We start from the raw sequence: 14,203 nt of genomic DNA, 5'->3' as shown, positions 1-14,203 counted from the left end.
ATAGTTCCAGAGAAGAAATCTTCCCTGTTTTGCTACCTTATATGCTAGATGTGCAAATATGATTTCATTTTCAGACTCTAGATAAGTTGTGGACAAGTTCTCTGAAACCTGTTGGCGTGTCATCTGCTTTTCCAAATAGTTCTTCATCTAGCATTGATGAAGAGCTAGCATCTGTTGTGGAAGGCTGTGACAATATGGTACTTGTATGTATGCGTTCAGGAGGACACAACATTAGCTCAGCTTTTACCTGGAACGTCATACTGTAGAGCTTTGCCTCCAGATCTCATAACAAAAGTTACTGACTAAAATGTTATATTTTAGACACTAATCCAGACAGCTCTCTTGGCAAAATAAAGCTAATCCATACCCTGTTAGAAATGTAGCCTTCAGCTTCTGAAAGATAAATGAGTACCCTCCTGGGTAAGTTCCACTGGGTTCCTGGTGTTGAAAGTACAAGACCAGGAGTGTTTGATTCTTGGAGAAATTCTGATAGAGGAGACTAGGGCTTTTTCTCCCCCTTCTTTCTAGAAGTAAAGGGTATCTTAGGAGGTGATTGACAGTAAATCCAGCTTCTGAATTTCTCATATTCTTGAGTCAATAGTCCAAAATAAGAAGCAGTTTTAGATTTTTGGCAGCTGAAATAAAAGGAGTCCCAAGTGGAAAAGAGGCTGAAAAGACCTTGGGAATACCCTTGACAGTATGACAAGTCAAGTCAGGTTTGACAGGTCAATTGATTTTTTTTATAATTTCTGTAGGCATTTTAATATGTTTTATAAAGGGGTATAAATGGTTAACTTGTAATTAAATTTAATTAACCAGCAGATTTATATTTCTCTCAGCAATAAACCATTTATTCTCTGACAATTTTTGAGATAAAACTGTGTTGTATTTTCTTTTTAATTATGTTATTTATACAATCAGTCATTTTACTGTATGCTTTCCTGTAGTGTTGAGGTGAAGACAATAGTAAGTGATATTAACAAAATAGTTCTTTTCAGGACTAGATGCTATAAGCAATCAAGAAAATTGCTGTTTCATTGGAGGCTTCTAAAGAAAGCAAACACACGAGTATAGATTAAAAATCATGCTGTTGTGAATAGAAAGGGAGCTTGCGAGAATTTTTTCTGTATTTCTTTTAGTCTGACATAAGCAATGTGATGCGGCAAAATGAGCTGAGATTTCAGACTTTTGGAATAAGAATATTCTTACTATGTCATAGCTTCCCCACTTTGCATCCTGGAATAGTAATTGCATGTAACTGGTGTAAGAGAAAAGCCCATTTGATTTGCTTACCTGGGATGCTTTGTTAATACTCAGTCATCTCTTATGGCTGGCCCCAAAATGCTGGAGTGTTTGTGATACTTCTTTCTTTTTTCTTTTTTCTTTTTTCTTTTTTCTTTTTTCCTTTTTCTTTTTTCTTTTTTCTTTTTTCTTTTCTTCCCCTGTCCCCTCCCCCACCCTCTCCTTCCCCCCTCCTCTCCTATCCCCCCCCCCCCCCCCCCCCCCCCGCCCCCCTTTTTTTTCTTTTAAACCTTCAGGAGCCATTGTGTTAGGGGACTTATTTTTCAGTTATTCAAGACAATTAATCAGACCTCAGAACATCAAATAAGCTACTTTCTTTACTCAAATCTGTAAATCCAACTTCCAGGTGTAATTTATTCTTGAAGCCTTTATTATGCTCTAGTGATGATAGAAGGTTTGATGGCTAATTGCAGCTGGATGTTTGACCTATTCTCTACTTCTGAGAGCTACTGTGGTGAAGTCTCATACCCTATTTTAGATGCTTACTAACTAGTAAGGTTTAGGGGTATTTAGTGAGATTTGGCCCTGCATATGCTGGCTAAGAGTTACAGGTTAGAGCAACAGTTACAGCTAGAAGCAGGAGCATAATAAAGAATGCAAAAGCGTGGGCTTTGCCTACATTGTGTTGAAAACAACTAGGACAAATATACTTTGAACTCTGACAAACCAACATATTTACCTTTTTTTTTTTTTTTTCCTGGACAGAAACTGAACTCAAATAATAGTTGACATTCATTATGAGGTATTTATTTATTAGCATTAGAAACTAAACAAATTTATTAATAACCTTTAGGTTTTTGTCTGGCTTGGATTAGCATGCTATTTAAGTGAAGTGATTATAAAGAGTTAGCTGTATAAAGCAGTCTTGATTTGCAGGGCTGCTGCTCAGGTTCAGGTTTATTTTTTGGTCTGTAGCTTCATGTCTGTAGCTTACAAAAGAAAATTTCACTGTTTTCTGTTGCTTCAATGAGTGTCTGAATTTGTCTCCAAGCGGACAACAGTTAATTTCTGAAAACTGCCACTGTGTGTGTTAATTGACAGTTGTCTTTACCATCTGACATAAAAGACAATGATTGAATGGCTGCAAGAGCTCCTTTACTCTTTCAGCCTGTGGGGTATTTCTTTCAAAGAGATTTAAAGGTTGGTGTAGCACCTGCTGCTCTATTCTGTCTCCTTCTGCTAAGGAAAAATACAGCAAAGGAGGAAAAAAAGAAATGTTTTGTGTCTTCTACTGGGGAAATTTGGTTAGTTTTTAACATTTGTACTTGACAATAATCCTCTTAAAGATCTAGTTTTTACATTGAAGTATGTAATTGGTTGTAGATTATACAACCAATTGTACAGCTTTTGTTCAAAAGCTTTTATATGTAAAGTTGAATGTGGTCATTTTTCTTCCTCCTTTGTGTGATAATAAAAAGAACATAGAAAGAAAATCAGAGCAAAAATGCTGAATTTATTGGCTTCCTTTAAAGAGAATCCTCCTTTTGCACTTAAATATAATGATCAATTACAAATGCAGATCTTAAAATAAGCAAAGCCCCAGCGCATGCTCCACAGCCCCTTTTGTTTTGATTGAACCATTTTTTTTTAGTGTTTTCATTTGTCTTGAAATGGGCATTTTCAGTTTTTCCTCATGCAAAGCATTGTAAATTAGTGTGCTCTTGTATTATTGTAGTATTCTCTGAGTTAAATATTGGTGATGACAAGTTCAGATCATAAATGCCTGAGAAACAACTGGGTGGCACATTGTAAGGTAATTTATTGATTACTGTGCCACCTTTGTTACCTTGTCACAATTGGGTTATTCCTTTATTACCCTATTACTACTAGAAAGAAAATTGGCACCTTTATGAGTTGCAGTTCCCCCCCACCTTCCCATTTGAACACAGAAAAGGGTAGTAGAAATCCTTCTTCTTGTTCTCATTCAAGGTTTCAAGCCTGTGTTTGATTATGCCTTTTTTTTTGAGTTGTAATCTTTTTTGTTTTGTTTCGTTTCCCAGGGTTGTAGAATGGCCCAGGATACTACTGTGCCAACACTGGACTTCAAATACTGGTTGGATAAAGCTGTTGAGTGGGGTCAAGGCACCACTTTGGAAACCCAGAAAGATGTCTGCCTTCACTTGCCCCAGCTGCAGGAGTTTCTACAGCAGACTTATGAGACTTTGAAACATATGGTAAGTGACTTTAAAAGGAAGAAGTGGCCTCTTTTGAAGGCACCCTCAGAAACAATCTGCAGCATGTTTTGACAAAACCAGAAGCAAAGAGGCTTGGGTTACTGACCCAATGTACTACTGGATCAGAGAAGCAAACTGTGGAAGCAGTCACAGGTAGTGTAAACAGGAATGTCCTTCCGGTTCCCCTGGTTTACCAGGAAAGGAGCTTTTTCTGCTTGGTTGGTCGTTGTCACGTGAGATTTCCCGGCCCATGCTCTAACCTCTTTAAAAAAAAACTTTAAAATAAACAAGAATTTGATTCTGGTTGTCAAGCCATACATTGGATTGTTTAAAGGCCTTAACATGCAAAATTGTAACTGATCCTGTAAATCTCAGAGCGTCTGTTGACACCCTAACCCCAGTGCTGTGGCATTATGTAGTGAATTCCATTGGTACATGCTGCTGACTGTTCTGTTTTCAAATTTGATTATTGTCTGCACTCACTAGAGTACTTTTTTTTTTCCAAGTAAGTTTAGTTGGTTTTATACTTAGTTATGTATACGTTTTCCTGAGCGTGGCTTTTTCAGTATACGTATTAATTTTAATTAGCTTTAGAAGTGTTGTGTTATGGTATGAGGCTGACTTCTTTTGGAAGCAGTTCTTGTTAAATATTCTTCTTTAAAAACTGCAGTTTTTAAAAAATCTGAATTTAATTTTTAAATACAAGATTTTCAAGGAGTGATATTTCTTTCTGTGTGTATCTGTCTTTTTTCTTAGAAGAAGAAAACAAACAAACAATTTTTAATGTTGCTACTTCAAGTAATCTGAGGCTTGGCCTGAAATGGACCTTGTGAATATGGCCCCAGAAAGTCTGGGGCTAGCCCCAAATGTGAGACAAATGTAAGGAATTTATTGCAGCAGCAGGAGATGGTTATCGTTCCTGCTACTTGCATGTTATCTCAGCACAGCACCATTTTTAAAAGCCTTCATTTATTAGATAGTAAAGCTACAAAAATGGAAAAATAAGACCGATTACACAGGATTGTGTATAAACTACATTGCCTACTACTTTTTTAGTGAAGCTGCTTTCTATTTGGTTAAAAGTTAAATGGCAGTTTGTTACTGCCTAGTCATTAAATAAGCTAATTTAAAGAAAGTAAGCAGAAGTAACAGAAAAATATTTAGTTTTGTGCCATAGTGAGTATTATTTTTTTCAGAACCTCTGTGAGACAGTATGTTAAAGTAATGAGGACCAACAAAAGTATTTGTTGTAAAAGTAATTGTGCTTTTATTTGTCACTAAATCATGGTTACGAACACTGTTTTCTTATTACTATATGTGAGAGGAATTAGTAAATTTTCTACCACAATTAAACATTAGCTGAGAAAATTACTTAAGCTTTAACTTATGTGAGTTATGGTATTATAGCTGATTTGACTAAGCTCTGCTTTTATTACCTACTTGCAAGTGTTTTGTTTCTAGAGCAATTCACAGCAAAATCATTGGGACTGTAATTTACAATAATCTGTATCATTAGCAATTCTTCTAATTTGCTTTTGATGTATGGTATGTTTATTGTCTTTTTGTTTGCTTTTATGTCTTAACAGAATTCAATTGTAGCAATTCAGCAGTTCCCTTTAATTGGCCAGCTACTAGGAAGGCTTTGTTGGAATCCTTTTGTTATAGGATATGGTAAGAACCTGTAATGATATTTCTGTAACAGTCCATAAATTTTATTCCTCAGGAATTAAAAAAAATACAACTTGGTATATACTTCAATTTTTCCATAAAAATGCAGCATTCTTTCTTACTTAGGTAAAATTTTGAAATAAAAATGATATCCAAGTTATTTAAAACATGTGTCACTGAGAATTCTTAAATTTATTTTTACTTTTGTAGATAATTAATTTCATGGATTATTTACAGAATCTTGACTTGGAAACAGTAGATTTTAAACCCAGTGAGTGTTTATGTGCATCATTATTTCTGCTGTATTTCAAATTTTCGTGTTCTGTTAATTATGCTAGTCTCCCAGAATGCACAAAAAAGTTTTAGATTACTTTCAACTGAGGTTTTTTCCAGTTATATGTCAGAATATTCTATCAGATAATTTAACATAGAATTGATTTTTCTGATGTGTTCTTTTTTTATTAATGATAAGCTGTACTGTGTTACGATTTTGCTTGTTTTTACAGATTTTATTCTGAATGTTTTTCTAACTTGTAAACTAGAGGAAAATACGTAGATTAAAAAGAAAAGCAGTAAAATGGTGACTTAGAAAGAAAAAGTGAGAAAAATAAAAAATGTCTTACTATTGGGGTGTAGGTGAGATAAAACAAAAGGAGAGAAACTGCAGACAGGAAAACTGTTAGGAGGGACCAGACACTACCTGTGCTTTATACTGCCTGTAGTACTATACAGGTAAGCATACAACCTGTATACTACCTGTAGAACTATGCAGGTAGCACACTACCTTTAGTTCCAGTATACTTACCATGCATTGAGATGTTGATAAATGGCTTAGCATCTACTCTGAAAGAGAAAGCTGATTCTGACTTTCTTTGTCAGCCCCTGAAACAGTGTTTTGCTGATGTCCTACGTCAGTTTGCTACAGCAACATCTCCCTCCAGAAAGAAAAAGTGTTGTATTTTGTCTCTTCTGGTTCATGCTTTCTTTTGGAGACATACAGGAGAGGGCAATTTTTTTGGTCTCTTGGAGCAGTTTATTAGGTCAAGAAGAACACTGCGCTAGAGTGATCGTATGTCTTCTGGCTTGGATTTGTCTTCTTCCAGTTAGCTCCAAGCACAGGCAGAATGAACTTGTCTGCGAAAGACATGGTAGGTGTGCCTTATGTCAGCACTTCCCATCTAAAAGGAAGACTTGGGAAGGAACCGTACATTTAAACATAGGTCAGTATGTCAGAGAAACAAATCTGCGCTTTTGTGACATCTTTTGAGAACAGACGTCTTCTACTTCATGGACTTATTTTTGACAGGTTCCATTTTTAATCATAGTTTCAGTTTCTGGGAATGTTGGTAACTGTTGATGTTTACAGATATACACGTGCTTTTCTTCTCTTTTTTAGTTTGGAATAACAAATCTTCAGACCACCAGTCTTTAGACCACCACTGTCTCTGAGCCAAAAATGTATTATATTAGAGAATGGAGTATCATCTATTTTTTTCATCTGTTTTTCCTTTTGAATCATTTCCACAACAACCCCAGCTATACATTCTTAGTTTCCTCTACTTCTCCCTTCTTTTTTATCCCTCTGTATTTTCTAAAGCAGGAAAAGCACTTTTTCTTCAAGTTGATCATTACCTCTGAATACTGCAAGACAATGAGTTTTACTTCATTTTCATTTGTTTCTTTTGGTCTCAAGGTTGCAAACAATACAATTCAGAGAACTTCACTTGCTTTAAATGGAATCCTTCTCTTCACTTCAGTGCTTGGAGATGGGAGACTTCCCAGCACTGGTAGACCTGAAGATGTCTGCTTATCCATTCCCACCACTTCCTCCTTTTAGAGCTACCTGATCTCTCTTTGGGCTGCTGGCACTTCAGATTCAGATAATTCTCATTTTGTTTGGCACTGGTTTTGAAGATATTCTTTAAGATAGTGCTGGTAGATGCTGACTCTCAAGTGGGTTTCATATAATTTCTCATTTGGATAAATAGCTCCTTCAGACATGTCTGAGACCAGGCCACCCTTGCAGTAGAAGAAACTGATTCTGTTCAGAACAGTCTTTCATACTAATAAACGGAAGAGAGAAAAAAAAATAATTATTATATATCTGCATCTTGTCCAAACCACAATACCTATCACCTTAGATGTATGTCTGCTGGTGCTGGATGTTGACATGGCTGACCACTCAGTGCAGGAAGCATGGTCTCCAAGGGAAAATAACCTCCTCATAAACACTCTTGAGCAGGAGGGGGCCAAGTTAGCCATATATAGAATGCTTATGTGAGGGAAGCACGACCAAAGAAAATCTCATGGCTCTACTTGTGGTCCTGAACCACGAGGGACACATGAGGAATTCAATCTTGGTAAGGAATTCCAGTGTTTTTTCTGTGGGCTGGGGGATTATGTTCTCAGTAGGCCCCTCCTGGTTTAAGTTTTGAGCCCAAATGTCTTGAATCCCAAACTAATACTATAAATGCTGGGGAATTTCTTGGTGGCTCTCTATGTCAACATATGTGTGTGAGCGTGCATGCTTATGTATGTATTCATTTCCCCTGAAGCTTCAGTTTTAGCTAATCTACATTTCGTGTTATATATGTGTATATACGTAATATCTCTATGCATTTTTCAGTAAAATTTTACAACAGGATCTAAAAAGAATATTTCTGGTTCTAAGATAAGTGTTTTCTCATTAGTTCCATGCATCTGGCCCAGCTCATGATGGGTTATTGATAAATGGACTGCATCCTAGGAAGACTGAGACCACACTGAGTTATGAGAAAAAAACGCATTGCCTTTTTTCTTCTTTATCTTTTTTTCTTTCTTTTTTTTTTTTTTTTTCATGAGAGGGAGTGATGGGGAAGGAGTAAAATGTGATTAATACTAAAGCTTTTTTGTTTTCTTAACACAGCGTCCAAGCTGTCTTAAATTTCCTCCTAAAATTGTCATTCATTTAGTTGCAGTTTCAACATTAATGTGTTTAAGGAGTCCAGCAGAAAGTTGGAAACATTCTTTTTTTTCGTATAATTTCCACCTTGGAGTAACTAATTTTGTTGCTTTGGATGGCTTACTTGGGTAGTGAGCATTCTTTTGTGCTATTCTAATATCAGATATCTTGGTTCATATCCTGAAAATGGTTTTCAGTGCGTGCAACAATGGTATATTTTTCATGGTGATCACAGTTACTAGCAAAATGGAAGGAAAAAAATGCAGAAAGTTTTCTGTGGTTCTCTCTGGTCTTTTGATGCATTTGTCTTTCACAGCTGCCACAATTATATTAAAAAGGTCTATCCCATCTTATTCTTAAGCATCCTATATTTCTTCCCCAATTCTAAAGCAGTTGTGAAAAGGAAAGAGTGAACCTGGGAGTGGCCTTCAGATTATCACTGATACTTCAGCAAGAGTGACCCCTTTTCCTTATTTTCACAGATCTGTGGGAAGCTACTTCACTTGTAGCCAAAAAGTAGTTTTGACTGGGGAAACTGTGAATGTGTAAAAGTCCCTTATCTGGGGGGAACCATTGGCATGGCTTTGATACAAACATATCCTGCTTTCAAACACAGGTTGAGGTTTGAAGGTAGCTATATCCATGTAATCTCATTATCCTGACAAAGTGTACTTTGCTCACTGAAGCTTTGCTTTTATCATTTTAGCTTTTGTCATACTGATTTGCATTTCTGACAGGCAATAGTATATATAATTCACTGCTATAGTATGCAGCGAGTCTTTGTATGTAGCAAAAGTTCTTCTCAACCAGAAGTCTAATTCCGTAGTTATGTTTTTTCCCTGCCCTGTGAGACTGTCACTTAAATAAAAGGACATACTATATGACATACAATGACATACTACAGATCTACAGTGTAACTAGGATGAGGCAGAAGAAGGGACACCTGAACTACATGTACATTGTTCAGGATAGGTGATTTGAACTCAATTTTTTTCCCTGTCTATTTTTCAGTATGTTTTGACTTTGTAAGTTTATTTTTCTGTTACTTTTTCAGTTAGTAAAGTCTGAACTTTACCAATTACTCATACTAAAATAATGTCTATTTGTAACGGTTGGAAACTTCTATGTTTCCAAGAAGCAAAAGGTTATCATGTAGTTGTTTAAACGAGTAAGACATGTATTTTTTTTGATTCCCAAAATTTGCAGATTAGAGTTGTATTGGGTAAAATGTTTTTTTGAAGAAGATAGAGTTGCCTGTTCGTGTTGATGTCTGACTGCCAGTTCAATATAGTTGCAATCAAAGTCTAAGGATACTTTAAATTTCTGCTGACGAGTATGCAGGTTGTCTCTTGCTCTGATCTTAAACAATGTAAGAAATCATTAGCCTTGTAAAAACCCATATTAAAAAAAAAAAATCTCCAATCACACAATGTCAGAGTACCTTAAACTGTAGTCAGTTAAATGTGTATAAGAAGCCATTTCAGAGCAGAGATGCTAGTCAGTGGGAGGCCAGTGATGGCCTACAGGCTTGTTGGACATTTATTGAGGAATACTGGTTTAAATCAAAATTAACATCTCTGATCACCTGGTGAAAACACAGGCATTGCTTAATGGAGCTTTTATTTTTTCTTCAGGCTTTGCCAACAAAGCTCTGCTAAATAATACTCTTTATTACATCCTGGGTAGCAAATACACAGAAAACAGAAGAAGTCATTTGTTGAACATGATAATATTTAAATTACCACCTAATGTAACTTCTGAAAGTTATGTGGCATTGTCTGTTTCTATCATTTGTATTAAGAATAATAGCACTTATTAAGTCAATATCAAAGCTGCAATGATACATCTAGTTTTCATAGTTTGGGTTACAATTATGCAGTTTTATTCTGGGATAAAATTCAGCTTAGAGACTCCTTGTATCTGCTAAAGAACATTTAAAAAAAAAAAGCCTATTGAAAGGAAAGTAGTGGAAAAATGGTGAGTTACGTGGCTTTTTATCTGCTTACTCCAAATAACCAGCTCTTCTATGATAATACCTGTGCATCTAAGTGGTGATAATATTGATGAGTATAGTAGGTTTTCAGAGAAGGCAACTTGTTTCCAGCAGTACGTTATGATTAAGTAAAATCTGATATCACATTGAAGAGAAAATAGGATTTTTTCCATCAGCATTTAGGTGCTGTGCTGTCTGCAGAACTGTCATTTTCCTGACGCACGGGGAATTCTAATATATTTTTGCAGAAAACTATGTTCTACGTTCTTCCTCTGATTGATTTCATACTTGACAAACATAAATTTTTCAGAATGAGCACTTCCAGTTGTGCAGTTTGGACACCAATGTAATAACTATTTTTTTACAGCTGATTATTGTTTATTAATTATATTAATTAGATATTTAAATTAATGTTTCTTGATGATGGCTTCAAGTATTTTTTATGTAAACAATTCATTAAGTCATACATGTTTCTTAAGAACATCTAAATATTCTGTAGATTTTAATCTGACTCCTTTTAAAATGCTATTAAGGAAATGACTACAGAAGAACTACTACATATGAATAGTATTAAATGTGTTGTGCAAATCTGGTAGATTGAAGCATTATGAGTTGAGACTGATATTCGGGGCTTTATTTTTGTGGATGGATAGGAATTGTTGTGTGTAATTCTGTCTATGTTTTGATTTTACTTTCCCCCCCACCCCCAAATGTATCCTTATTTACTTTTTTTCTCTAGATGAAAGCCAGAAGACTCTGATGTGGTGCTTATGTTGTCTGTACAGCAGTGAACCACAGAACCCTGTGGAATTGAAGGCCAACAGCTGGATACGGGTAAGTGAATGAATCCTTCCCAGGACTGCTTTGAATTAAATTGATTATTTAAAGGTGCTACATCTACAGCATAGAGACACTGTCATTTAAGAAACCGTTTCAAACACAACTTCCATACATATTGCATTGAAGTGTGTACTGCTCTAATTATAACACAATCTGTGCTAGCCTGTCATTTCAAATATTAAAAAGATGTGGCATTTTAAAGTGGGTAGTTCTGACGGCTTATAGCCTAGTACGGAGTCTCTAAATCTAGTAACTGTGAATAGTGAGCAAAGACCACAACTCAGAAGGGAAGCAAGTGTTATCAAAAAAAAAAAAAAGAAAGAAGAAGAACCTTTCAATTAGGATAAAATAAATAATCTGCTGAAATACTGTAGTTTGTTTTGAAAACAGCTTGTATTTCCTCTATAGTTTCATTCTTTTTTGCTTTTGTTTAGTCTCCTGCCTATGAAGAAGCTAATTGTATCCAAACTTTCTTCAAAGGCAGTCATAGAGGGGAGGGGTAGTGCTTGTGTGTGGATTTATATTTAGCGATTTAAGGAGTAACGAATCCTTAACTTTAATCCCAAATTTAGGGGGTTTTCATAGGCACATCTGTTCATATTTTGTATATTTCCACAGTGAACCAGCAAAGTACACGAGCATGTAAATAATTTGCAGCACATTGATGCGTAATACTATACATTGCTGAATAGCAATTTTTGGGTGCAGTGTTGTTGGTTTTTACATCTTTGCATTCTCTGTGGATTTTTATCATCATATGGTTAAAAAATTAATTGAATTGTTAATATACTTTTTATAGCTTATCGTCCTCACAACTAGTGGGACTGCAGCACCAATCTCATTATCATTTATGTAAAAAAATCAGCTTATCAGAAATTTTCATCTCTGAGTAGTTCATTTCTTAATTACTAGTTGACTTTATGCATTTCAGTTTATCTAGGTATGAATGTAATACAGATTACTATAAAATAGGTAATGGTTTTGCTATCTTTATGTTGGAAACTAGCTGTACATAGCTAAGTAGTAGTCTTGATATTGGTGCAATAATTCCCAGCAGTACATTCTCACATTCTGGTGCCCCTGGGTTCTTATACGTGCGTATTTTGTGGGTTGTACACTATACCATGAAATTATCATTAATTTTATAATAACTAAAATTACTCTTATTTTCTTTCTGTTTTGAACGTTTCTCAAGAGGCATTTCAGGAGGTTAGTATACTTGCGATTGACCGTGAAGCAAAGTAAAGGATTTTTTTTTAAGTCTGCTTGAACACCAAAGCAAAGCAATGCAAAAACAAATCTGTCTTCTCTTATGCATTCTTACTGGTTAGACATATTCTTCACATGGACATAGGAGATTGACAATAGGATCCACTTAGGTATTCCACAGAGAATAATTTGTCATAGTATGCGTTATTAACAGCAGCATACACATCTGCCATGGTGAGTAGGAGCTAAACCCAGGCAATGATTGTGATGTACTGATTGCTTACATTTGTGGTGATGGGAACACATGCCATTTTAACCTAGATCATGCCATTTTAACCTATGTTTGATGTAAGTGGACTGGTGGCTTTGGTGATACGAGAAAAAGCATCAAGTAAACATGAACAAACATTTAGGGATGGATGGGGGAGGGATCGCTGCTCCTGGAAGCACTGCCAGTTTAAGCTGTCCAAAGTTGGGACTGACACATAAGCATTTGATATAAGACACACTGCAGGAATTTTTCTACCCAGTCTGTGAGTTTGAATCAACCTTAAATAGTAATTGTGACTCTATGGGTCAAGAGTTAACGTAAAAGTGACAAGGAAGAGGGCATGGAGGAACTCAAAGCAATCTATTTCTGTCATTCGGCACTTCCCTAGTTGATTAAAGTGTGCATAGCATAATATGGACTGAAATGCAACAAGCTCATATTTTGATTTGAGAGAAAGAAGTAACTGTTAGAAAATTTTAATTTAAAAAATAGGTTAAATAATGGAGATAGTAAAATGCACAGTATAAGGATACACAAATTGAGATTAAAAGAAAGGATATTATTGCTTTCTACAGTAGTTAGAATTTCTTCTCACTTCCTCACAGTCTGGAGTGCATCATAGTGCAACCACTTATTAGAGAAAGTGGTTTTATCTCCGTTTTCAAATCAGTGTTGTAGTTCTATTTACCAGCAAATGTGATATGATAAGGACTATTGTGCTTGTTTGTACAGAAGAATGTAAGTGAAGTATTTTGTTGCTCTTGAATAGTTTCTTTTTTATGAAAACAGAAATCAGTATCAGATTGCAAAATAAACATACAGTAAGTCTGCTGACCCATCTAATGTATACTGACAGTTATTTCCTCCTGATCTGTTTTATTTTCCACATTATTCGTCACAAAATATTGTCACAATGGGGGATCAAGATACTTTTGCTATAACAACTATAATTTTGAAGTTTGTGTTGGCTGTTTTCCTAGTGGCTTGATGACCAACCTGTGCAGTGCCTTGGTCTGACCTCAGCCTTGTTCATTGTACGGTGGGAGGTCTTTATAGTGGGGATATTGACTGTCTTGTGAAGAAGATGCCAAATACAGTTGTTCACTATGGAAAAAATGACCCAAAGGTTAAAATACATAGCTGAAACTAATTCTTGGGGATGGAGAGGAAGATAATTTTGTAACAATGTGATGTAAGGAAATTTAAATCCAGAAATTACTTCTAAATAAACCTCTGATTTTACTTAAAATATTTTTAGTATTATGGAAAATTTGCCTATTCTTGGACTGAAATAATGATCCTCTAAACTAGTTAAGGTCAGTCTAGGAGGTATGCATGGTAAGCTTCCATGAGAGTGCACTGAACGGACTTCTGTGTTAGTTCTGTATACACTGATACAGGAGTTATGGAAGAGATACTGGTTTACATATAGGAACTGCTTTTCAGCTTCTGCATAACTGACCTTAACAGCAGCCTTGTCCTTTTTGCCCTGCAGCTCAGAGTTGATATTATCTCCCCAGCTTCATGCCTCAGCACGCAGTGAAGAGGAATACTTATATTTTAAAGAGGTGAAGTAGTTCACTATGTCAGCCAGCATGCATCAGAAAAATGAAGACCTCTAGGTGCACCTTTAGTCAATGCTAGTGTAACAAAACCAAAAAGCAAAACCAAACCATAAAACAAACAAACAAATACATCCAAACAAAAAGCAAGGAGTGGTTAACGGTTAGTGGTTGAACAGGCAACTTTACCTCTTCACTACTAACAGGTAAATTTTAACAAGGAAAAATATTGAAGATTGACCT

The 14,203-nt window shown here is 35.6% G+C and overlaps 1 protein-coding gene across 8 annotated transcripts in view; it reads left to right on the top strand.

The window, feature by feature from the left end:
• The window catches only part of FANCC (FA complementation group C), an 81,236-nt gene that overhangs the window by 8,855 nt on the left and 58,178 nt on the right, over nucleotides 1-14,203 (top strand). For 7 of the 8 annotated variants that reach the window (XM_038171191.2, XM_038171189.2, XM_038171187.2 and 4 more), the window contains 3 exons: nucleotides 3,303-3,476; nucleotides 5,063-5,147; nucleotides 10,818-10,912. In XM_038171191.2, coding sequence (XP_038027119.1) covers nucleotides 3,312-3,476; nucleotides 5,063-5,147; nucleotides 10,818-10,912 — 345 coding nt within the window. In that variant the 5' untranslated portion in view covers nucleotides 3,303-3,311. Of the gene's footprint in view, nucleotides 1-137; nucleotides 726-3,302; nucleotides 3,477-5,062; nucleotides 5,148-10,817; nucleotides 10,913-14,203 lie in introns of those variants that run through there. The other variant, XM_072030859.1, reaches the window with a different exon arrangement.

This window comes from Anas platyrhynchos, chromosome Z (assembly GCF_047663525.1).
Source record: "Anas platyrhynchos isolate ZD024472 breed Pekin duck chromosome Z, IASCAAS_PekinDuck_T2T, whole genome shotgun sequence".
Lineage (NCBI taxonomy): Eukaryota > Metazoa > Chordata > Aves > Anseriformes > Anatidae > Anas > Anas platyrhynchos.
This window is presented reverse-complemented; position numbering and strand designations above follow the sequence as displayed.